At 45.6% G+C, this 26249-nt stretch overlaps 1 protein-coding gene across 2 annotated transcripts in view; it reads right to left on the bottom strand.

Moving 5' to 3' along the window:
- The window catches only part of Sh3bgrl2 (SH3 domain binding glutamate rich protein like 2), a 59573-nt gene that overhangs the window by 6923 nt on the left and 26401 nt on the right, over nucleotides 1-26249 (bottom strand). For both annotated transcript variants that reach the window (XM_048435753.3, XM_048435754.3), the window contains exons 2-3: nucleotides 18921-19106; nucleotides 619-699 (exon numbers count right to left, since the gene is read on the bottom strand). In XM_048435753.3, the coding sequence (XP_048291710.1) occupies nucleotides 619-699; nucleotides 18921-19106 (267 nt within the window). The remainder of the gene's footprint in view (nucleotides 1-618; nucleotides 700-18920; nucleotides 19107-26249) is intronic.

The following is a 26249-nucleotide window of genomic DNA, read 5'->3' as shown; positions in this document are numbered from 1 at the left end:
TTCAGCCATGTATGTCTGCCCACACGGAGATGGTATGAACAAACAGATATCTACGCAAACAGGTCTTATGCTGTGTTTTTAAGAAATAAGGACAGGAAGGCTTAGTGCTTGGGAGGCAGAGGCAGAAGGAGATCTGTGAGTTCAAGGTTAGCTTGATTATCATAATGAGTTCCAGGACAGTAGAAAGACCCTGTCCCAAAACAAACAAACAAACAAACAAACAAAAAAATAGCAACACAGCCAGGAGAAAGGAAGGCTGAGTAGTTCAGTACAGATGTAACATTGTTTCAATATTTCCAACTGGACCAAACAAATTACAAGTGTGAAATCCAGACACAGAGTAAAATGTAATGTGAATTTATGATTTAAACAGAAACTAGCTACCTATTTTGCTACCTAAAATTACTCTTCCTAGAACAGGAATATAAATTAAAAGTAAACGACTACTCTGATTTAAAGAAGTTAAAAATTAGAAGGCGGCGTTTAGAGGAGTTAAAAAGTATGCTTAACATTGCAGTCTGTATTTACCAGGGACTCAAAGTTTGCAGGGGTAGAGCTGTCCCTTCTCATCCACCTCTAGAAGGGTTAGCCTACCTTGAGTACAGAAGGTTAACCTACCGTGGATGCTGGCCGCGGCTTCAGGCCTAAAAATGAAAAGACTGTGTTGCTCTCCTTTGATTCAAAAAAACTGTCATAGTCCTAGAAAAAGAAGAAGAAATAAAGCCAGTGAGCAACAAAAAACAATTACCTTTATAGTTGATGCTTTCAAAAATCCTGCGTAGAAGTAAGACAACAATGTACTACTGCTCTGTCAAGGCCGAGGAAGAACTACATGCACCTAGTGGGTTCAACACGCTAGAGTTGAGAGGGCGCACCCTTTAGTGAGAACACACATAGAACAAGATTTTTCTTTAAAACAAAACTAGGACAGCACTAAAATTTGGCATCAGAAATAAAGAAGAAATCACATTCCCTTTTCTTCAGGTGTCAAATTAGAACTTATCTGCACGGACTCGCTTTGACCTTATAGATTACACTCTAGACGCTACTTGTGGACATGGCCTCCAATGCCATGCTTTGATGTGGGATCCTCCTCTGTATGCTGTGAATACCATTGGTGAATAAAGAAACTGATTTGGACCTATAGCAGGGCAGAACTTAGGTAGGCAGGGAAAACTAAACTGAATGTTGGAAGAAAGGAGGCAGAATCAGAGGGACGCCATGGATCCACCGCCAGAGACAGACGTACTGAAACTTTGCTGGTAGGGCACGACCTCGAGGTGATACACAGATTAATGGAGATGGGTTAAATTAAGATGTAAGAGTTAGCAAATAAGAAGCTAGAGCTAAAGGGCCAAGAAGTGATTTAAATAATACAGTTTCTGTGTGATTATTTTGGGACTGAGCAGCTGGGAACCAACAAGCGGCCTCTTTACAAAAATGCTTGATACTTTTGCTACCCAAGAGTTAAAAACAAAAGAAAAAACAGACAAACAAAAACCATTGGCAAACTGTAGAAACGTCACAGGGGTCTGTGGTGTCAAGTCGGTTAGAATGCAAAGGCTTCTATTCTGCTTTTGAAGTTTCCTGTGGACGGGCTCAGAGGAAAAAAGCACAATGCTATCAAGGCCCACGTGTGACAGCTAGGAGGTGGGAGAGCAGGTTCCTGCTGGTGCTGCAGCGTCCTTGAACTTCAGTGGCTCTTTGTACTGGGCAGTGTCAGCCCACGAGGAAACGGGCACGGGCGCACGCATCCTGGGCATTGAGCACAATGAACTCCTTGCTGAGCTGAGCCAATGTTGTTACATATTTTAAATACATCTGAAATCTAAATGAGCCCACAACTTGAAATTTAGTTCTCACCGAGCCCCGTTTGATTAAAATTGTGTGAACTATATTTGGTTCTGTGGACAGCCCCTATCAGCAAGGTGAGTCAATGACCTTCAAAATAACCCAGATTCTAACCAGCAGGCATCCTGGTCTTGGGTTTACGTAGCTACTACTCTGCCACTGACAGACCAAACCAAGGAAGATCATGTCTGAAAGGAGAGGCTTGGCATGTTAAATAGAAGCCTTACGAATAGAATTTGCCTCGTAAATGGCTGAGAACAAGGACATTAAGGGCAAGGACAGCATGGAAAAGCCTCGCACCATGTGTGCTGGGTTTTCTATAATTTTACCTTAAATACAAAGGAAACAGCATAAGGGTTTTGAAACAGGGAATAAACGGATCTCACTTCAATGATAACACCATAGGTATGAAGGGGAGCACAGAGAGAACCAGAGAGAAAGCTAGGGGGTACTGGTGATTGAGGCCAGCAATGGTCCCAGCCAGGATCAGAGTAGAGGCAGTAGACAGGGACACTGGCAGAAGCATCCCAAAGCAGAAACTGATAGTCGGCGTTGAATTGGACATGTAGATGAGGGAGAACTGAGAACTAACGTGACTCTCGGTTTTAACTTGATGGGAATTTTGGCGGAAAAGTAGATTGGGGGCGGGGGGACTGGAGTTGAGCTGAACATGTTGTTTGAGACTCATAACACCCGACTGAAGCACATCTGTTTCGTTTTTGAGACAGGGTTTCTCTGTATAGCACCTCTGGCTCTCGTGGAACTCGTTTTGTAAACCAGGCTGGCAGGCTGGCCTCAAACTCACAGAGATTCGCCTGCCTCTGCCTCCTGAGTGCTGGATTACAGATGTGCCCACCACCACCCAGCTTGAACAGATCTTGGTGAGAGATCAATGGTTGCTAGTGTTACTAGGACATTACATATTTTATTAAAAAGTTGTTCATCTAGAAAATATGAGACAAACAACATTATACACAGGACTAAGCCTGAGGTATAACAGGAAAGTTATACCAGAAGTAGAACAAGACCACATTCTTTGTTGCAAAGCTTTTTACCAGAAGGTAAATACTGCTTCACTGACCCAGGCTCAACACCCTGTCTAGTGTGCTTTCCTCCCCATAACCCAGTGATGACCGTCTGCAGGCAGAGGGTGGGGGCTGCATTACAGCTGGATGTAACCCTTCCTCCTGACAGTCGCCCACTGTAGGGAACTCCATGGAGCTGACCCTTTCTCCACCATGTTCTGCCTCTGCCCTATCTTCGGTCTTTTCCGAGGGCATCTGCTCTAACGGAATTCACTTCTAGTTCTGATCTCGGCTACATTCTAGATCCATGCAGCAAGCTGTTCAGCTCCAGCCAACCCCAGTTCCAGGTCCTCACTCTGCACTCTGCACCTTTAAGAAAGTGCTTCCACTCTAATGAGCACCGCACGTCCGTCTTACAGACATCAGCACCGCACGTCTTACACACATGAGCACTGCATGTCTTACAGACATGACCACTGCACATCTTACACATACGAGCCACACATCTTAACACATGAACACTGCACGACTTACACACACGAGCACTGCACGTCCGTCTTACAGACATGAGCACTGCACATCTTACACACATGAACACTGCATGACTTACACACATGAGCATCACACGTCCTACACACATGAACACCACACATCTTACACACATGAACACTGCACGACTTACACACATGAACACTGCATGACTTGCACACATGAGCACTGCACATCTTACACACATGAACACTGCATGACTTACACACATGAGCACTGCACATCTTACACACATGAACACTGCATGACTTACACACATGAGCACTGCACATTTTACACACATGAGCACTGCACATCTTACACACGAGCACTGCATGACTTACACACATGAGCATCACACGTCCTACACACATGAACACCACACATCTTACACACATTAACACTGCACGACTTACACATGAGCACTACATGTCTTTCTTACACAAGCGAACAGTATGCGTATACAAATCAGCACTGCACATCTTGTGTGAGCCATCATGGGTCTTCTCTTCCCACCAGCAGACCCATCCCTTAAGCCTCCCTAGTTTTCTGTATTTGTCTTCAGCAGACCAACCCAAGCTGGACTTTCACCATAGGACCTCATTATCAGCCCTTGCCTACTCCCACCTATCCATACCCACAGTCATATTCTGCCAAGGAGGAAACATTGATTTTTTGAACAATGCACATCTGACCCTATCACCCTGTGCTCACACCTTTTCTTGCAGACTTTGGGTGCTCATGAAGTATGGCCTAGGATCCTCGATGTGGTCTTGAAGGCTCTGCATATCCTGACCCTGTCCAGCCCTTCAGTTGGGGGAGACGACAAAGGGCCCTTTAATCGAGCCTGCACTGGTCAGTATTCACAGATTCATTTCTAGGAGACAGTGAAGGGACCTGCTCAGTTGTGGCCAGTGATGGGCACGATGCATGTCAGGTTCACAAATTTGACTGGCCTGTGACACCTCCCCCGCTGTCTCACACCCTGCATCACAGGTTAGTGAAGTCATTGGAATTACAGACTCCGAGGAGCTGCCAGAAGCAGACTGACGGTGTGTCTGGGCCCGGGCCCCACCTGGGCACTGCTATGGTTACAGATGACGACTGGAAAACCTGGCTTTTCCTTCTTTCCACTTTCAGAAGAATTTAGCAGTGATACTGAAATATTACAGAAAACAGTAAAAGGACTTACAATGAGATTTGACGTTTATACATCAGAAATTCTGTAAACCTCAAAAATGATCATAATTCCTCAAATCACAAATTTAAATGTAAAACAAACTACCATACACTTCTCAAGTAGCACCTAAAAATATAGACAGGCAGAAAAAACAAGCAACAATATCAATAGCCCACTTATCCACATTGAAATGATACTGTTCTTATAAGTTTTGGTCAACAACAAAGGTATTTGTGAATGTCAGATATTTAGAAATCTGATTTCTAATTTACAAAAAGAAAATTCTCTTAAACTGTATTTCTTCACAAAAATGATAAGCATTATTTTTATTCAATCAATGTTCAGCTCAATGCCATGTAGCTAAGGCTAAGGGGCTTCTGGCCTGAAAAGTGCCAACCTATTAGTGATATTTCATTTGTATTTTAATAAATAAAGCCTGCATAAAGATCAGAACACAAAACAGCCACACTAGTCAGTCATACAGGCCAGGCAGTGGTGGCGCACACCTTTAATCCCAGCAGCCACACTAGTTAGCCACAGAAACCAGGTAGCGGTGCACGCCTTTAATGCCAGATCTAGAGAGGAATGTAAGACGGGATGAGACAGGAACTGGCTCTCTTTCAGTCTGAAGATTTCATAGAGGTAAGACCTCTCTAGTGGCTTGGCTGCTTTGCTTTTCTGATATTCAGGCTGAACCCCAATATCTGTCCCTAGGTTTTTACTGTTTGTATTACAGATTCAGACTCACTAAGAGATTAGGAATTTTCATTAAGATAACCCCAAGAGAAAGCGACAAATATCAAAGTTAGTAATGAGCTATAAAAGCTGAATTTATAGTCATTTGAAAACTCTATAGTATTATTCTGCATATGATATGTGTGGATGTGGAGGCGGCATGGTCATGCCATGACGCTTGGAGAAAGAGAGAAGACGGCTCTGTGAAGTCAGCTTCCAGGGATCACACGGTGGTGGTCAGACCTGCACAGTCATCAGGCTTTCTAGACATCCCCAGCCAGCCAGAGAGCCAGCCAGCCAGCCAGCCAGCCAGCCAGCCAGCCAGAGAGCCAGCCCAGAAAGTAATTCTTAAACTCAATATCTGGCTTCGACCAGACACTTCAGATTACCAATAAAAACCTATGTCAAGTGAGCCGATCAATTGTACTTGTTAATTATTGACTGGCGTGTCATGTGTTAGCATTTTACCAGTTCAAAACTGTATAAAAAGTTGCTCCCTGGCATTCAAAGGCTTTTGAGAGTCCTGTTGGATCCTAAAGTATGCACAAATAAATGTTTTTGGTCCTATTTGGACAAAGTGAATTGCTGAAAATTTAAAGTCTAGAACCTTTCAATATTCCTTTCAGAGTTAAGCTATATGATATGAAATCATTTAAGAGTAACATAATTGCAGAATTTTAAAATTAAAATATAGTTTCTTATATATGATCTTAGGCCATAATGTGTTCCAATAAGAGTAAAATAATTAATAATGCTTTCTTATCAAATGTATTTCTTTTGACAAACTTTTAAAAGTATTTGTGTGTGTGTAGAAGGGGGGTGTCAGAATTCCTCCCAAAGGTGAAGAGTATTATGGTTTATAAATTCACACAAGGCTTCTAACACAGACCGGCTGAATTCCCTACAGCTGGAGGCACTCTTTGAAGCTGCCGTCTGTAAATACACGTCTGCAGGCCGCACTGCACACTGCGGGAAAACTCCGCTCTATGACTCCAGGCTATAAAGATCAATTTATACTGACTCTGCAGAGGACACAAACACAGAAATCATATTCAAGGTTAAAGTGCTGGTTTTCAACAGCTGGTATGTTTTCATTACAGTTAAGACAGAGGATGACAAAGAAAAGTCATCACTTCTCACAGCAACAGTCAGGAAGAAAGTCTGGGCTTCACAGATCGAGCATAACAGGGGGGGGGGGGTCTTCTAAAAGTCATTAAGAAGAATAAAGCTAAAGAGCCACGGAGGAATTTTAAGAAATGCTTGAGTGTGTGTGGGGTGATTACCATCACCTATACTTCTGTTTGTATTGCGTTCAAAAGAACACAATGTTGAGACATTTATAGGCCCATGATAAAATCTGTAGCAGGTACAGTTAACCATACCCTCATTCTCCACAAAGCCCAGAATGGACATTGCCTGCCGGCACTGATTGACTATTAAGGACTAAGTAGCCGATGGAGACAAAGATTTTCAAGTTCTCTGCCTTTTCAGTGTTCCCTATGAGAGCAGTTAGGAAAGCCCAAAGCGGCTACTCTAAGAGGCTGTGTGGCCTCCCCGGCTCAGCTAATGGCAGGTAAGTGACAGACCCATATTCTTTCCACACGCCAAGGGCACAGTCAAATGACGGTTGCTGGGAACACAATACATGGACAAGGAAATGGAGCCAGCGAGCAGTCTACATGGGTCAAAGGAAAAGCTGGTTTATTCAGATGGAAGGAATTTCTTAAAAATCCAAATTTTGAAGGCTATTAGAGCTGCTGCTGCTGCTGCCACCACTGCCTAAAACAGACAAAGAGCCCTGCTCCATTTTCTCCGGAGCCTGAGGGCAGCCTCCAGACAGAATTTCTAAGTTTTGGGACTAAGAGCTGTTAATGCTATATTCTATTTTGTGAAACCTTGATACGGGGGGGAAAAATAGCTGGCATGGGCAGGGCAGAGAGGTAAGGGGCTGCTATCTCAAAACAACTCCATTCAGCAAATCTTATGCCTAACACTAAAGGATCTCTAGTTCTGAAATCATGTTTAATATTTCTGACCAAACTAGTTCAGGATACAGTGTGGGCATGTGTGTCACCTCTTGTCTTGTCTGGATGCCATCTGAAATGAGGCGGGGCAGGAACAACATGACAGCGTTATGCCTAGGAAGGCATAAACCAGCAATAAAATTCAAACAACACCTAGAATATACAGCAACTACAACTGGGCAGGTAGAGAAAACCCTGGGGGGAGGGGAGCTAAATCCCTAAGAACAGACAAGCACAGTGCGGGGGGGGGGGGGGGGGGGGGAGAAGGTAGGGGGAGTGGGGAGAGAGGTGATAGCAAGGACCAAAGTCACAAGAGTGTGTTCACAGAGGCGGAGGCAGTCTGTCCATCCTGGTACTGGGAAAGCTGGGATTCTCTGAGAAACACCGGCTCCCACCTGCTGGAGGTAGCTCCTACCAAGGTTACAGAAGCTCAAAGGTCTGGTGGTCACTCTGGACACCTCAGGACACAGGAAGAAAGAGAAGCTTATCCAGGAAGGGAGACATTGGTCTTCATTCCATTGTAATTCTCTCTTTTCTCAACAGTCCAGAGGATCTAATCCCCTACACAATCCCCTTTGCTCACCTATCCAAACTGGCCTGGGCAAGGGATGGGGGGGGGGGGGGGTCACCCGGTTCCTAAAAGGAAAAGTCAAAAACCAACAGCCAGAATCAGAGCTGGGAAAGCTGGGAAGGTACAGGCCACAAAAGAAAACCTTCATTCCATGTACTTCAAATCAATATCTTTGGAAAGATTTAACATGCTGCATCTATAAAACAAGAACAAGACACTATTTTTAGAGGAGAAATAAAACAACAGCAAAGGAGTTCCTAGAAATTAAATCTGATCACTAAATTTAAAAAAAAAACAGGGAAACAGAATGATGTAGAGCTGAAAAAGTAATTCATTCAGATAGTAGTGACCTCGGCAACAGACTCAAGAATGTCACTTGCATGCACAGTACAGCATCAAGATCAAGAGCGTAATTAGTAGTTTTAAAAAAAAAAGGGGGAAACCACTGAACAAATAAAACAAATCCTGCAGGTGGACAGGCAAAGAATGAAAAGTCTAAGAAATATGAAAACTTCCCCAAAGGAGGGGAACTGATTTTCACATTGAAAAGTCCTTCCAGTTGTTGAGCACAAGGTTCTCAGGCAGCAGGTTCCAGAGCTTAGGACCAAACAAACAAACAAAAAAATGTAATGCCTTCAAGAGACAGAGTAAAGCAATCTAAAGAACCTAGTTCAGCAGACACGAACACCTCAGAAGTCAAGAAAGCAGGCAAACAAACAAAAACCTCAAAGTCTTCCAGAGAGGTAGGCCAACCTAAGAATGAACTGCAACACACACGAGTTCTTCCAACCAGAGCAAGAACACAGGAAATGAAGTCAGCTGTCTCGGTAAGATACAATTTTAAATCTTTGGCCAATGAAATTATCCAGAAATTATCCAGTAAGAATAAAAATTAAAACAAACAATAACACAAAAAACTCAACAACACTGGAATATTTTTGTAGACAGAGGTGTAAAGGAATAAAAAGAATAGCACGTTCTTTGCATCTTCACCAAAGAAGTGGGAGGGAGGGAGGGAGTGTTCAACTTTCCTACGAGAATCCCTTCATGCTGGCTTTTGCACCATTCTCTTTAAAATGATGGGACTTCATAAGATAGGATTAGATGTCCTTCCTTATGGCTGGTCACGCTGCTAAACAGCTTTGCAAGCAGTATTTACAGAATTACGTGAACCTAAGCCACGTTTATGAGCAGTTACCGCTTCATCAGGTGTAAATGTGTATTCATGTATCAAAACTGAGAAGCAATGAAAAACTATAAGAAAAGAAGTTTCCCTTTATCTTTCAGAGAAAAAGATAAACACCGCCCAAATCTGAAAATCGAAGAATACAGATGAACAAAGCAGAAAGCAAGGAGGCAAAGCTCCGTGAGAAGTGAGAAGGTGGCACCTGGGCTCAGGCCTGGAGGGAGCATATAAAGGATGGTGGGGCAGGGAAGGAACTTCCACGCCCCATCCTCCCAGAAACCAGCTTTGATCTCTCAATGCTGACATTAATGTGCCCTTCTTGTCGGCATGGTTTTACTTTCTTCATTGCCTTTAGTTGCAAATGGCTCAGAAAAGTAAAGTAAACAGAAAGGAAACCACCCGTCTGGACATGAGTTCAGACAACTGCTGCGACAAGGGTGGCCTCAAACCTCCCGGCTGAAGGCTCTCAGCAGTCACAGCGCGAGCCTTCATCTTCATGACAGTCACATCCCAGGGACTCATCCCGGTACAGTTCTGAGGAAAACATCTCAGTGAGGTGAAAATGGGAGATTAAACATTTATAGACAGCAAAATAAAAACCATGGTTAGAAGAGAAAAAGCTGCAAAGAATACCAACGCTGGCTGCTGAGCATGGGCCGCTCCCTCACTGCTCCCCACTAAACGTGGAAGGGTGCCTGCCACGTAAGACTGTGTGCGGCCCAGCAGCTGATGAAGAATACTCTCCTTAATTAGATGACTGGTCTTTCGCACAGATGGTGCTGACACACGAAAGAATTTTAAATTAATATGAAGTTTCCCAGGAAAATAAGTGTGGGATAGGTGAGCATCTAATGGTGGCAATTTTAGCAGATTTCACTGTAAAGGTTTACAGGCAGGCTAGGTAAACTTTCTTGTCGTGCATTTGGCTTTGCACTTTGTAAAACGGAAATGCAGCCCGGTCTTGCAGCAATACTGTACTTGAGTACTGTACAGTTGCAGACATAGGAGGGCTCTGCTGCAGTCAGTGCAGGCTCACCTCCTTCGACAGGAGAGAAAGGGAGGCGAGGGATAGCACCCACACCCACTGCTGGACAGTTACTTTCTGATCCTCCAGAAAAACAGCCAAGCAGTCTCAGGAATAGTCACCTGGCCTCAATCGCCAAGGCATTATGTGGGAAGGAGGCCACAGCGGGTTCCAAGTCACTCCTGAAACAAACTGGGAAATACCTTCTAGTCTCTGATTGGTTAGTAACACACCCAAAACTTAGGCACACATTTGATATTATAAATATCATCTAAAAGAGTATTAAAAAAGTCAACATTTTTTAAACATTAACACCCTTTAAACTGGCTGGGTGGTGGTGGCGCACGCCTTTAATCCCAATACTTGGAGGTAGAGGCAGGCAGATCTCTGTGAGTTCAAGGCCAGCCTGATCTAGCTAGTTCCAGGAGAGGTTCCAAAGCTACAGAGAAAACCTGTCTCAAACAAACAAACAATAATAATAACAACCTGTAAACTGCCTAATGGGAAAGGCCAGTCTGTCTTTCATTTAAGAAGATCGCAACCTGCATCTCAGGTAGGCTGCCCTGTGTTAAGACCTGACATAAATAAATGACTTTACTCTTGAGTAACTAGCAGTATTTTGCACTCACTCCATATCCCCACTGTCAACCAATGCCTGACTGAGCAGCCGCATCTGCGCCAGACTTTCACGAACACATCTTGACTACTTAATGCTATGTCTCTTACTCCTTGGTGGTTAGTCCACAAACTGATTACTGTGATTTAAATCCTATACAAATTTCTAAGTGCTAGTTTTTTAAAAAGAGAAAACTAAAAATGAATTCAGCAAAGTCACATGACACAAAATCATCACAAAAAGGTCAGCTGCACCTGCACACACTGGCAGTCAGCTGCACCTGCACCTGCACCTGCACACACTGGCAGTCAGCTGCACCTGCACCTGCACACACTGGCAGTCAGCTGCGCCTGCACACACTGGCAGTCAGCTGCGCCTGCACACACTGGCAGTCAGCTGCGCCTGCACACACTGGCAGTCAGCTGCACCTGCACACACTGGCAGTCAGCTGCACCTGCACACACTGGCAGTCAGCTGCACCTGCACACACTGGCAGTCAGCTACATTTACACACAATGGCAGTCAGCTGCACCTGCACACAATGTCAGTCAGCTGCGTCTGGACACACTGGCAGTCAGCTGCATTTGCACACTGGAAGTCAACTGCATTTGTATGCAGGAGTCAGCTGCATTTCTATACAGCGAAAATGGAAGGCTGGAAAAGAAGACTGGGAACAGCCTCAGAAGAACACAGTGTTTCTAGCACACCTAGCATGAAAGATGAAGACTTGGACATACAATATGTGATAAAAGTAACACAGTAATGTAAATCCTGTGTTCACAGACTGGAATACTTAATTTTGTTAAGGTGTAACTACTACACATTACAAACTGCCAATGGAGTAAAACCCCTACCAAAATCCAAAGAGTAGTTTTTTTTCCTCCCTAGAAATTGGGGGGGAACCCCTAAAATCTTAAGGAATGTAGAAGAAGCCCAAATATTTGCAAAGCTATGGTAATCAAAATAGTACGATATTGATGGGAACAAAAAGCAACCTTGAATATATGCTCTAATGATAGACACATGGCTGCCACTCAGTAGGGAAGGATGATCTCCTAAAGAACAGCAGGGAAAAACTGGGTGTCCCTGTGAAACAAAAATACAATTAGACTGTTAGGGAATATGATTTTTAGGTGTGTAACTTTTGTTTATGTTGCATTTGATTAACTGTGAAGCTGTGATTCTTTGCCTATTTAAAACACCTGATGGTCCTAATAAAGAGCTGAACGGCCAATAGTGAGGCAGGAGCAAGGATAGGAGGGGCTGGCAGGCAGAGAGGATAAGTAGAAGGAGAAAGGAGGAAGAAGAGGAGGATGTCAGGGGCCAGCCACACAGCTACGCAGCAAGTCACAGAGATGGAAGAAGTAAAGGTAGACATAAACCTAATCTACAAAGATAGAAGCCCTCAGGCAAAAGGTGGTTGGGATAATCTAAGCTAAGAAAAGCTGGCAAGAAACAAGCCAAGCTAAGGCCGGGCATTCATAAGTAAGAATAAACCTTTGTGCGTGATTTACTTGGGAGCTGGGTGGCAGGCCACTCAAAAAGCCAAAAGAATAAAACGTCACAGAACATTAGACCCCAACCTTCCAGTATAAACAAATAATAGTGTAGAACATTAAAGGCCTAAGTTAACCTACGACCCAAACCTTTATGACCACTGTAAAAAAAAAGCCCAGGGACGAGCGATACATATGTACAGATGACAGATTCAAAAAGTAGCCGACTGGTACATTAAACGAGAAAACTTTCATTCACTGAAGAGCACAAACAGCAACGTGAAAAGGCAAAGAAAACACCAGCAGACCAGGTACCCCTGAAGGATCATGATCCAGAATACATAAAGACCCCCACCAAGTCAGCAGCAAGATCTGGTGATGACTGAAAGATAAAGGCACTGATTGAACAGCAGACATCCACCAAAAGAGAGTCTGCAAATAGAGGGCATGGACAACACCAGGCAACAAATTCTTCATCAGTTACACAAATTAAATCTACAGTGAATATCCACAATTTGAACACACACACACTAACAATAAGACATGTTGGTAAGAATATAAAAAAGCTGGAAATTCCTGGCACTGTTGGTGTAACAGGTATGGAAAGGGGTTCTTTGGCTTTTCCATAAAATAAACAAACAAACAAGCAAATCCATCCAAAGCTACCACATATCTAGCAACCCCACTTCCAGTTACAAACCAAAGCAGCTGAACGCAGACTCTGAAAAGGATATTTGAGAGCTTCTGCTCACAGTAGCACTATCAAAATGGCACAGGAGGGGGCTGGGGAAATGACTTAGCAGTTGGGAGCACGGACTGCTCCTCCAGAGGACCGGGGTTCAAGTCTCTGCACCCACATGGCAGCTAATAACTACCTGTAACTCCAAGATCTGACACCCTCACACACACATGCATGCCGGCAAAATACCAATGCACATAAAATAAAAATAAATAAAATTTTAAAATGGCACAGGAATAGAAGCAATCCAAAGACTACTGATAGATGAACGAGTAAACAAGATGTGGGACAGACACATCCTGCTGTGCAGCCTTTGGACAGAACAGTACGACATGGATGAACGCTGAGGGTCTGACACGGAGGGAAGGAAGCCAGTTACAAACACTGTATGACCCCACTGACAGAGGCTTTCTAACGGTCAGACTCACAGATATAGCAAAATGGCAGTACAAAGAGGAGTTGCTGCCCAAGGGATTTAAATTCCAATTCTGCCAGACACTGTATCCTAGAATTCAGCTCACTGTAGAAGGCCGCAGCCACATTCTCCATCATCAAGATGGCGCTGACATCCGGCTTCACCACCAGGTGAACGCATATGTACTCGGTAATTTCCCACTGAGTCCCCGCCTACTCCCGAGGCATCACCTGGGACTGGGAGCAGTTGACCAATCCAAGAGTGACACGTCCGAAGCTAGGACTGTTTCATATATAAGGGATGGCTTCCTTCATATCTGGGTCTCCGCCATGTGGCTTATGCTCTAGCTCCCAAGAGACATAAAGCTCTTCTGCAGAAGAATCCTGTGTCCCGCGTGGTTCTTTCAGGCGAGGCCGAGCGCAGGGCAGCTCACAACCATGTGAGTAAATTCAATAGTGAACTGCACACCTTAAGGTGGCCCAGGTGGTAAATCTTATGTGTTTCACCACACACACACACACGTTTTTAACAAGAAATAAACACATGATGATCTGAATCATGTGTATGCTAACGGGAAGGAAGGAGATAATGGAGGGGGAATGGTTTCATTCTGTGGAGAGGCATGCTCATTTTTGCCTTCCACACAAGTCAGTTCAAAGGAGGAAAAGGCTTAAAACATCAAACGTGAGGTCTAAACCTTCCAGAATTCAAATGAGACATTAAAACATATCAGAAGAGGTCAAGAGCTTTAGGAGGGCCAGGTCCCATTGCCAGATTTCTCCTCGCAGTGAGATGCAGCTCAGTGAACCAGCAGGCTAGTAAACAGCTGCACCAGTTTGGAGTCTCGGTTGCCAATACTTGACAAGGATGCTGGCTGTTGGGAGGAATGTATGGAGGTGTAACACAAGCTGAGAAAAAAATCATAGCTGGAGAAACAGTTTAAAACTAGGAGGAATTCTTGTTGCCTCAGAAGGCAAGAACATCTTCGGGCCATACCACAAGGTCAGTTATAAACCAGGTCCAAATCCTTCCTGGACAGGTACTATTGTAATGAGCCTTCAACAGTTCCCATGTTTGTCCATCATTCCCCCAATTCGAGGGAGGAAGTGACTGTCTTGGGAGCTGTTCAAGCAGTTGGGAATTCCCAGGAGACAGGACATCCACATCCTAACAGAAAGGAGGCCCGTGCCCACACTGGTTACTGGAGCTTAGTAGGTACTTACCCTAGGCTTTATCCAGCTTAAAACTAAGTAGGACATTTCCAGGTGATCTTGGGTACAGCAGACTCTGCAGACTGTTGAGATCCTGTCACTTGCCATACAACATTGCCCACAAGTTAGCCAACCAGATGAGACCCTCATAAACCACCACTGGGATTTAAGGTGCACAAAAGAAGGTAGAGAGATGAAGCCCACTGCCAGCTGCATCGCTGATGCTCTGTGAAGGTCTTAATTATTTGACTTTGATAAGAGAAGCCATCGTCTTTACTGGTCCTGGCCCCTAGCAATCACATAACAGGACCAAGCAGCAGTTCCTGCCACTTCTTCCTGGGACCTCGGCTGCTGAGGCAGAGGAGCAGCCATTGATCTGGCATAGTTCAATCAATATGAAAGCCAGCTCCCACATGGTCTACCTAAAGAAGTCCCATACGCTCTGTGGAGCAAAGGCTTAGATGTCGGAAAGAGGTGAGAAGAAGAATAAAGTTAACCTTATTTTACAGCATCACAGTCTTTTATCCACCCAGTACAACCCCTGTTCTAAATCCCATACCGACTGCTGTGCCACGACCGTAGTAACTGTCATCTGCCGCTTTTCCCTCCAAGGTCAACAAAACAAGGAGCTGAAAACCAGAAACAGAAGCTCATTTCTGACACGACTCGAAGCATCAAGAGCAAAAGCCTACACACGGGCAGGCAACGAATGGGGAGATGGTGACGGATGTGAGGACGGGGAGCAGTGACGGTCAGAGTACAAGGGCAGCACCAGCAGAAGCCAGAACGTTCAGGCCACACTCAGCGGATACACTGGCTACCGCGAGGGGCCTGGGCAGTGGAGATGGAGGGCTACAGAAACAGCAGCTCGGTCCCCAAGGTGCCTCCTCCTCTAAGGACTCAGACGGTATAATGAACGGTCATGTCTTCTGGAAGCAAAAGCTTTACAACTGTCAATCACAGACCCCCGAAATGCAAGGTCCTCAGCCCAATCCAAGTACCAAGACACAGAGAGAGGAAATGGAGGAGAAAGAGAAAGAAGAAAAAGAGGGAGATGGGAAAGGAGAGGAGGAGGAAAAAAGGGAAGTGAGAAGAAAAATAGGAGAGAGGAAATGGGGAGCGGCAAGGGGGAGGGGGAGAAGAGAACAGTACAGACAAGGACAAGAGCTGCTACAGAGACAACCAACGTCAAAGAATTACACTGAGTACACTCACTGAGTTATGTACGGCCTTGCATTCATATCATAAAATATAACATTTAAAGGGGGGAAAACAGTAAGAAAAGGAGTATATGTGAAAAAAATATACCCTAAAAAAAATTAAGATATAAATTAAAGAAATCTCCCCCAGAAAACAAAAAGTCAAAGACAATAGAAGGAAAAGATAAAAAATATTACATAACCAATCTTAAAAGCCCAGTGCCCAACTGAATGGGCACTCGGGAAAACCAGAGCAAGGAGAAAGTTTTCAAAGGCAATGCTAGAAGACTATATAAGGCACGCGTAACAATTTCTTGAGCACTCAGCAAGGAACTCTAGAAAATACTTCATTCACTGGTGATTCACCAAGCAACTTGGAATGTACATGTGTGCAACAAACCTTCAAATTCGGCAACAGCAGAAACTGACAAACATCCAAGGAACCCCAGTAACGGCATTTGACACCTGAGTTACGTCCCCAGAAATCAGATGATAATGACGCAACAGTCCTAGAATTCTATGCCTAGAAATGACTCCACAAAAAAACAAACAAACAAAACAAAGGCCTTTTTATAGCAGCAACGTCCCAGGGAAAGACAGCCACTGGCTATTGTGCTGGGCATTCTGACATACTATTTTACTGGTCTGATGGAAAAATCTCTGCAGTTTTTGGATTGCTGCAATTTGCCCTTTGATATTGAAATACCTTCTTAAATAAACATGGTTATGTTATACGTAACTTTAATGCCCATGTATCTCTTCCTCCTTTTTGCTAATGATTTATTATCAGACACCTATTTTACATGTATTATATAGACGAAAAGCAAATTCAGGCGATTTCTTGAGTTCAAAATGGATAGTTAAGGAGTGGAGACAACCCCAACACAACAGACACATTTGTCCAGGAACTGGTAACGAACAGGCAGTTGGGTGATGCTTCAATAGGCTATGCAAAGGGGGCCAGAGCTCCAAGATGGGGAGCACAGTGGTGATCACGGGGTGACAATGACCAGTCGAGAGCGACTGCTAAGGCCACACAGAGGTCAGTATGGACCATTCTGGCACTGAAGCAAACAGGAAAGGTGAAAAGCTTGCCACGCGGGTGCCTCGTCAAGTGAGCAAAATAAGAAAAAGATAAACCAACCATTTCGATCCACTGCCCTCTCTTAGTCTGTGGAATAAGAACAAAGCATTTCTCAGCTGGCCTGTGACGTGGGAGAAAAAGTGGACTGCACATGACAACTGGCGGTGGCCAGCTTAGCATCTGCACTGGAAAGCTCTAAAGCATGTTCCCATGGCCACGCTGACAGCAGAAGAGAAGGGCCACGGTCACTGTTCCGTGGTCTCTGCCCATCTGATGCACTACCGTGGAATACGGTGGGACCTTCACACCTGAAAGGTAGCTCCACAGGCGGATGAGATGTTCACCGAGCTGCAAGCCTTCCCCGCACTGCCTCCAGGAAGGACCCAGTTCCCCACAGCAATACCCTGCCACCTGTCACCCTGCAGTGCTGCAGAACTGAAGGGGTCGTGAAGATTTGCCCCATCCGTCACATTAACTTGACTCCCCCCGTCCCCTCCCCTCCCCCCCCCCCCCCCCCCGCCAAGCATCACTTCATGGATTCTGACAACTTATCACAGAGAAACTCTTTGGGGATAGCAGGATAAGGAAACTTTTCCAAAGACTCGATGAATCCCAAGGCACAGATTTTTACACTACAAGAGGAGACAGCAATTTCTTATTGGCAAAAATGAGTCGATTAAGTGGCTTTTATTATGATTAATAAAGATGAACTTGAGCCTACTCACACTGATTTAAAATTCACATCCTAACCTGAAATTCCTTTTGAGCTAACCCAATCCTTGCAGCCTTATTCTGGGCTGCAATTTCAATAGTCTGTCAGCTTAGTCAGGAAGCCAAACGGAGCCTAGGTGCGGCCATCACGCTGGACGCACCCTTTGTTTCTACACGTTTCTCCAATAAAGTACAAGCTCATGATGTTATAGCAGAATCTTCCCAGCCTTTATCTTCATGTGATAACTTATTTAAGAAGAGCTTTGGAAGAACTCACGACCCTGCTCAAAGAGCGGACAACTAGAGCTAGTGTGTAGCTCTGTGGTAGTGAGCCCGCAGATGAGGGGTGACTCCTGGGGCTGAACCTGGAAAGCTGAGAACGGGAACACACCTGCGATCCCGGCTCCTGGGTGGGCGGACACGATCAGGAGTCAGTGTGTAATGAGTTTAAGGGCCAGGACACTGAGGCTTAAGGCATAGGTGCCATGGACAACACTGGGCAGACAAGGGCAATGGGTGCAGGACTCAGCTCACCACACTACTGAGATGACTGTGCACAGGTGGCTCACAGCCTTATGTTCTTCTGTGACTCTACAGCCACTAAACATACCACTCCTTTCTCCACCCTAATGACAACCCTGCCGCTTAAGGGCACATGCAATACCTCGGCACTGTAGCTCCCCGAATAAAAAAATTGCACTCCCGAAATAAACATCTGTGGTAAAACCGTGGTAAAAAGCAAACCCCAGTTTACCCAGTAGGAAGAGGTCTCTCCGATTTTTGTCTTAGCCTAAGAAATAAGCTAAGTGGGTAACTAGACAAAACTGACCTTGCTTTCTCCTATACTACCCAGCAGGAAGGCACCAAAACAGATCTTAAATATTCACAGTAATCCCTCTGTTGATAATCTTTTTTGAATATGAACTCTGTTTTCTAATCAGCTACCCAAGGGGAATAATGACTCAAGAATAATTACCTCTTCAATCTGGGCCAAAAATGTTTTAATGAAGAGATGGGCCTGAAAAGCCAGACCATAGTAAACACACACTCTCTACTTTCCTCCCAGAGCAAAGAAAAGGGCAGGATGGATGGCTGCCAGCCATCCTTGAACTCTGCTACCTGCCATACAACTCTCCAGCACCCTCCCCCACCCCAGTCTGTGCTGCTGAATTCCAAACTGCTCTGAGCTTCCCCCTCTGCTAGGCCCAGGACCCTGAGCGGGTGCTACCGAAGTTACTGCCTTTACTGTAAAGGATCCGAACACACTCCAGGTGTCATACTATGGTAACCAAGGGACACAGTGTGGGAACAATCCAGCCACTTACTCCACAGTATCGGTCGCCGTTAAATATCTGAGGTGGCAGAGGGTTGCCCTGCGCAGGCTTCTTCTCAGGGGGAATGTTTTTGTACATCCACTGCCTCTGTTCTTCAGACATGGTGATGTCCACCTCCTCGAACTCTATCTTGTTGGCTTCCAGAAATCTAACCACATCCTGCTGCTTCTTCTTGATCTGGAGAGGAGATAAACGAAGAGAAATGCTTACCTGATGCAGGAAGTATGCATCTGCAGACTAACCTATCCTAGACTTCCCATCGTCAGAGGGGATGGGCACAGCGGCCCTCACTCTCTAGACCAGGACTGAACCAGCAGTGCTTCCTCCACCCAGACATCCCAGAAGGCTGACACTGACCTATGAAAACCTGCAAGGATAGAGAATGAGGTGACAGGTGAGATGAGACACCCACCTAAGCTCTCAGCAGGCCATGGCCACTCCTCATCCCCCACCCTGCGAGAAGCTGACATTTACAAGCAGCAAAGTTCCTACTGCTCAGGACCATTAGTCAGCCATGTATATCCCGTCTGAGCTGGCCACTTTGGTGACCACCGAGAGCAGCATTTTCATTTCTCTCGCTTTTCCACAGCTATAATCACAACTGGGAAATAATCTTCCGTCAGTTTGGTTTGCAAGAGGAAACGTTGTTCCTCACTTCCAGGTGAGACTAAACCATAAGCAACTTTCAGTCTTAACCCTTTTGATCCCCCATGGTTCCCTCTCCAGTCACTAGGGGTCAGGTGTGCTCCTCAGCAGCTTCAGGGGCACCAGCCTGTCTTCAAAGGTTAGGGACCCTCTCAACAAAATGGTACGCATACACTATGCCAGTATTCAGTGTCTTCAACACAGCATGTTAAACATAAAACGTGGTTGCCTTTTCTAAGTGACTGGAGAAGATGCATCTCTTAAAATGTAAGGAATCACCAGCCCAAAGCGTGAAGAATGAACCCTCACAGAGATTTCCACCTCCTCCGTTCCCCAAACACCCCTTGGAAAGCATGTGACCCCGAGGTTGGAAATCTCTAATAGGCTGTATGCAAACAGCTCATTACTGGTCCACAAGTGTGAACAGGACGGTGAGGGTACACAGACACAGAGAAAATGCTGGCAAGCGACACATCACTAAGCTGGGGTGTGTGGATTCGGGAACTACTGTGTGGTGTTAGAAATCCAAAAGACAATGGCTTCCCAGTTTCTTCACAGAAACCATCTTGTGTTTCTGAGAAGGGAGACTGTCTTCCCTCACATCAGATACATCATCTCGGAAATGTGCTCACACTGTTTGCAACTTCACCTTGAGGGGGAGACTACTCATTCTGCTTGAAAACAAGATGATTGTGTTGCTCTGTCTTCCAGTTAAGAGCAGTTCCCCAGTGTGCGGTCAAGGTCTGAGAGCTGATGTGTGTTCTATTAAAACACCCGGAGCCATCCCCCTGCCTCATATCCTTCTTGTGGGACCCGCTCTCTGCCCTGAGGGACCACACACACTTCTGGGCAGGCAGACTCATGATCCAGCTTCTTGACTATAAAAATGCCCATGATTTGAGATATAAAACAGTGTCCTACAGTCCTTCTAACCCAGGCAACACATACCAAAATCAAGAGGAAAGGAATACAATCCATCGTCTTAAAACTGACCTGCCCTCATATGGGGTCCCATCACTGATTGTTGGGGGTGGGGAGTAGGGGCGGCAGAAAACAGTAACAGTTTTTGAACTCACAAGAAGCCAAATATTAATTCAAAACCTAACACATAATAAACCTGAGATGTCCCTGGCAGAGCTGACCCACTGAACTCAATGACTTCACCATGGCCTGGGGTCTGAACACAGTGCTCTCAGTATCCTCTGTGAAGGTCATCACAGCACTCAACGCCCACAGAGCTGCCCCAAGCACCTCAGCTGCACACTGCTGTGTGTGAGGAGCTGCAGCATCTTACATTCCGTACATGTAGTGAGCCGACGCACATTATCTGGCTGGTCATGTGCTCTGTGTGTAACTGGAGCAGCACCACGAGATGAACAAGACGAACACTGAACTCTTGTCTCGGTCTCTTTGTTACGGTTGTTCTAACAAAACGCCACAGACCGGGTGACTTATAAAAAGGGGCAAGTTCTCATCATTCTGAAAGCCAGGAAGCCCAGGAATAAAGCGTTACGGAACAGACGTCTGGCCCGTGCCCATTTCCTGGGTCACAGACGGAACCCTTTACTATGACGCCACTCGGTAGAAGAGACAAGGCAGCTCCCCGGGGCCTCATCCTTAAGGGCACTAATCTCATTCCTCACCTCCCAACAGCTCTCTCTTAATTCCATCACATTAGGCATCAGATTTAAATGCACACATTTGAGGGGGACAGAAACAGGCCACAATGGCACCTTTATAAATGCTTCCGTGGGTCTCACACACTACTGCAAGTAAAGGCACTATGAGTGAAACTCTGGTCCTCCTGCCTCAGCCTCTTCAGCACACCCCACTGGTGTGCCCTGTCACAATAGGCACTGTGAGACAAACTGAACAGATGACTTTCAGGTTCATAAGGGACCCATGATCCTCTGCTTCCAACAAGGCCACAGCAGTTCACAGGACTACAGGTAGTGTCTCAGAGTGTCTAGGTCTCAACGCCCTCCTCTTTACAGCCGAGACCTCAAAGCTGTGTGGAAATGACCCAGAATACTAAAACTCAGAGACATCACTAACACTGACAATGCTCGGAGATGCAGGGCACGCCCCAGACGACAGTGACGACTCAGAGCACTGTACAGAGTGAAGGGGAAGAGAGTGTCTTAGATACAGTCACTACTGCAGTGATGGCGCGCCGTGACCAACACCAACGTGGGCGGAAAGGGCTCATTTCATTCACAGTTCCATCATCAAAAGCCGTGAGGGCAGGAACCTGGAGGCAGGAGCTGAAGCGGAGGCCATGGAGGGGTGCTGTTCACTGGCTTCTTCACCCTGACTTCCTACAGAATACAGGGGTGGTCCCACCTACAATGGACTGGGCCCTCACAAATCAATTGCTAATTACAAAAATGTCCTACAGGCTTGCCCACAGCCTGATCTTACATAGGCATTTCTCACCCTAGGCTCCCTCTTCTCAGGGACTCTAAAGTGTGTTAAGCTGGCAAAACTTACTGGCACAGAGACATCTGTATTTTAAAAAGAGGCCCAGCCAAGCCTGCATTTCTAAGAGATAGCTTTTGTACTGTGCAGCTTAAGACACAAGATGAAACAGAAGCAGAAGCAGCCTGCTATGAACTGTTTGCACCATTATGGAAAAAACCATAAGACTCATTGAGAGGTTTCAGAAAGTGTAGACCAGGCTCATTTTTATAAAAAACAAAAGCAATGAAGAAAACTGGGGACATATTTGTTATACTGAAAAGAAAAACTCTTGAAGGTCATGTAAGAAACAGGAAGTGCAGGGACACTGAGGACCAAGTGAGGGGACAGTGGGAGCCAGGGCTTTACTCTGAAATCTTGTGAACATTACAAATGTGTGACTATTCAGAAAGTTAAGGAGAGAAATAAGTTTCAGGAGACAGTAAGAGGGACAGACAGAGAACTGTCTGAGGGGGCAGCAAAGTTTCCCCAACTAAGAGGAAGGCAGCACAAAGCATTTTGTCACGGACCTCCAGTTGCCTTCACTAACATGAAAGAAGAATCAGTTGAGGGAGACCACAGACACTTACCCAACACTCCAGCGAGTTAGCCAAATACAGGGTAGGAGAAACCTAAGCACAGGACCAAGTATCCCAGAGGATGTGGCACTGGCTGCCGGAAGGAAGATGAGTAACTGCACACGGGCTGTTTATAAGCTGCAGGAGTGTGGTCTGGAACTGCGGCGCCCAGGCTTGCATGGGAGGCAGGGACACGGTGAGGTGAACACCCAGTCTGATGGGTGGGCCCCAGGTGACAGCAGGATGTGCTGGACGGGACACCAGAATCCAAATATAAACAAAACTCGAGATCATTTCCTCCGCACGAAGCATTTTGTTCTCTCCAAGTTTCAAATTTTGTGAGATGAAACAACCTTATACACAGTATTTTCTTCTTTTCATTGCTGGATAAAATGTAGGAGCACAGTTGGCGACTCCATCTGAGTCAGGTCATCCACAGGTAGGAGGCACATGCTGCTCACACTTGTTTTTACCCAGACACTTGGAAGCCATTGCAGACACCGAGAGTGCCCCTGCTCAGCTACAGAAACCAGTTTTCCCCAGAGTCTCTGGAGCAGGAAGCGAGCCCCAGCACAGTTCTAGAGACAGAACTGGTGAGACACAGGGAGCGGGCCTCATGAATTAGAGACAAATTCCAGCTAGGTGTGGCTGCGCCGGCTACCAGCCCAGCACGCAGGGGCCGAGAAAGAAGGAGTGAGCATTTGCCTTGCAGAATCGCTGGCATGGTTAGCTGGAGAGGCAGAAAACAAACACCATCTGCTAAGGATGACAAGGAGGCAGGAGCCTCGGTCCCTGATGACACCTTGCAGCTGCCTCCCAACCTTTCCTTTGTCCTGAACTTTCCTTATTCAACAAATAAGCCCCTAATAAGGCAAGCCACTCAGTATTTGAGAGACAGAGGGAAGAAGACTGTAGCAAATCTGAGGCTATTCTGGCCTATACAGAGAATTCTAGGCTGGCCAGGAATACATAATGAGATTCTTCCATCTTAAAAAAAAAAAATCAAAACATCAAATAAATTTAAATTTCTGGTTCACTTCCCCAGTGAGCCCTTCTCACTCACTGGAGTTTTTAACTAGCCATTCTGGAACATTCTACTCCCTTTCAAGTCCTTCCTTTTGTTCTCTGCATCCGGGACTTGTTTCTGTCTGCCCATTTGTCTCCCCACATGGAATACAAACTCCCTAAAGACAGGCGGCGTTGCCTGTTCTGTCCACAGCATGTCACACAGTGCATATTTGTTACTGAACACACACTTTTCACAGTCAGCTGGACGCTAACACCTCAGAGCAGCAACACCAGGTCCTCGGGCAGCAGCCCTCTCTAACCACATTATGGGCGTCTCACAGCCCGCATGTACTGACCTTTAATCCGCTGTTTCTTGTGTCTCTTCACAGGGCAGACTCTGTAACCAGGGGACTGCTCACAGAGGTGGTTCGCAGTGAGAACGTGAGAGAACACCCTGCTTCTAACTGACAGTTCCTGAAGTCAGTATTAACTACATATCATTCCTATTTAAATTCTACTAGTATTTTTAAACACAATTTAGTGTGTTGTTTTTTTACTAATTGATGGATTTGTGCATTGATACTAACTGAAAGTCAAGCAAATGTGTTTGTCGTATCTGCTTATTGGTATCCTTGGCTAGATTACCCTCAACCAGTTCCCCAAATGCTTCTAGACTCCAAAGCAGACTCTTCAGATGACTGACAGCGATGACCTTCCTTAGCCAATGTGTGGCTAACCTTTCCCTTTCTCACTCCCGGACCTGCTGAGGACCCCATGGCCTGCACCTCACTGTTAATGACACACCCCCAGGCACTTCCGCAGTGCACTGTCTGGACCTGTGTCCCAGGCTGTGCTGACAGCGCATGGCCACTCAGTGACCCGTAGAAATCTAAGTGAAGATGCCTGCGGCTTTCACAGGTCCCAGCGACCTCTAGGGAGTGGATGTTAGCCAGGCTAATAAATCACACTGCACTTGACTTAGACCCTAGTCTGTGGCAGTGGCCTCCAAATAAATTTTCCTGCCTCTACACTCTGGGAGGATTAGTTCTTTCTCAGAAGGGGGCCAGTTAACTTATTTGGCTAAGTAGCCCAGTCAGAGTCAGTCGTAGGCTTCCAGTCAGGTCACCTCCTGCTTAAATTCCAAGTGTGCACAGCTGATGTGGCACCGTGGGGCCTTTGAACTCACTTATAAACGAGGAGGCATAATCAATTTGAGTAGAGGTGGCTTTTGTTGTTTAAATTAAGATTTAGTATGTACAATTGTGGGCAAGCGAGTTTAATTACAGACAAACCAGCACACACAGAGGACAGGGAGGAAACCTGGGGGTGGCAGGGCAGGCACAGACCGGCCTGGCTGGAATCAGAGTCCTGTGGGGTGGAAGTCTTAGGAAAGTTACTTAGCTTCTCTCCCAGCCTCAGTTGCCTCAGGGGTGAGCTGAGCCCAGGACCTTTTCTATGGGTTCCAGGGGGACTGAAGGGGTTAATAACAGATAAGACTCTGCTGGGCTGTCTCTTTCACACTTTGCCCTAGGTGTGACCTTGTACAAAAACCAGCAAGTGACTTCTGGAGGCCTTCAAAGGCTGCAGGTCCAGAGTTCACACACATGGCTTCCTTTTCCCTACAATGGACTGATGCTCGGCTGATGAAGGCCTACCTGAATCTCATTTTGGAATAAGGACAGCAGGCCACAGTAGGGAGTACACCCACCAGTGTGTGTTTGTAACGGTGCAGTCAGGAGAAAAAGAAGCACAGCACAGAAACTAAAACAGAATTAGACAAAAGAATAAAGAGTCTCAACTCTGTGCTATAGCAGGCAGATGGTCAAATAAAACCTGATACAAATTTCACCCTTTAGTCCACAGAGAGAGCTAGAAATTCACTTGTTTCCTAATCAAAACATTATTATATAGTCACAAAAACAACTTACTCCACAGCTATAGTTCACAAATAAATGAATAAAAGAACTGTAAGCTATTTCTCATTTCAACAATTTCAATATCAAAAATGTTTTTATCAATTTGGAAGAATAATGTAAAAAACTTGTTATACGCTAACGTAAAAAAAAAAAAAGTCCATAAATCTTCCCCCAACACAAATAATGCAAAGACCACAGATCCTCCCACCTGAGGTGGAGTCTATCTTTCTTCCCCTTAAATCTCCTTTGATCATGTGACTTTCTTTGGCCAATGAGGCATTAAAAAGCCTGTTATCTGCAGTTCCAAAAAGCACTTGTGGCCTGTGTTCTTGGTGCTATGGGGAGTAGAGACCTCATGTACCAAGAAGCTGGCTGGAGCCAGCTCCACAAGACACAGGACTCCAGCATCCCATTGTCCCATATCCCTGGGCAACGGTCTGTAGCCGTATACACGTGCTGGTGCTTCCTGAATCCTTGTGGCCGCTGGTCACTCTTGCTTCAACTCTCTCAATGGCTCCTGCACATGCTCACTCTGTGCTTCTCACTCCTGAGAGACTCTGCGAGTTATCCTAAAGCTTCCGACACGGGAGACAGAGGCAAGCAGATCTCTGAGTTCAAGGGCGGCCTGGAAAAGGACATAAAACCTAACCAAAACAGAACAGAACCTTCCAGGGCCTCCTTAGAGGACAGAATGAAGTTCCTGTTCGAAGGTTGAC

Source organism: Myodes glareolus, chromosome 4 (assembly GCF_982192425.1).
Source record: "Myodes glareolus chromosome 4, mMyoGla1.1, whole genome shotgun sequence".
NCBI lineage: Eukaryota > Metazoa > Chordata > Mammalia > Rodentia > Cricetidae > Myodes > Myodes glareolus.
Note: the sequence above shows the minus strand (reverse complement) of the source record. Positions and strands in the feature narration are given on the sequence as shown.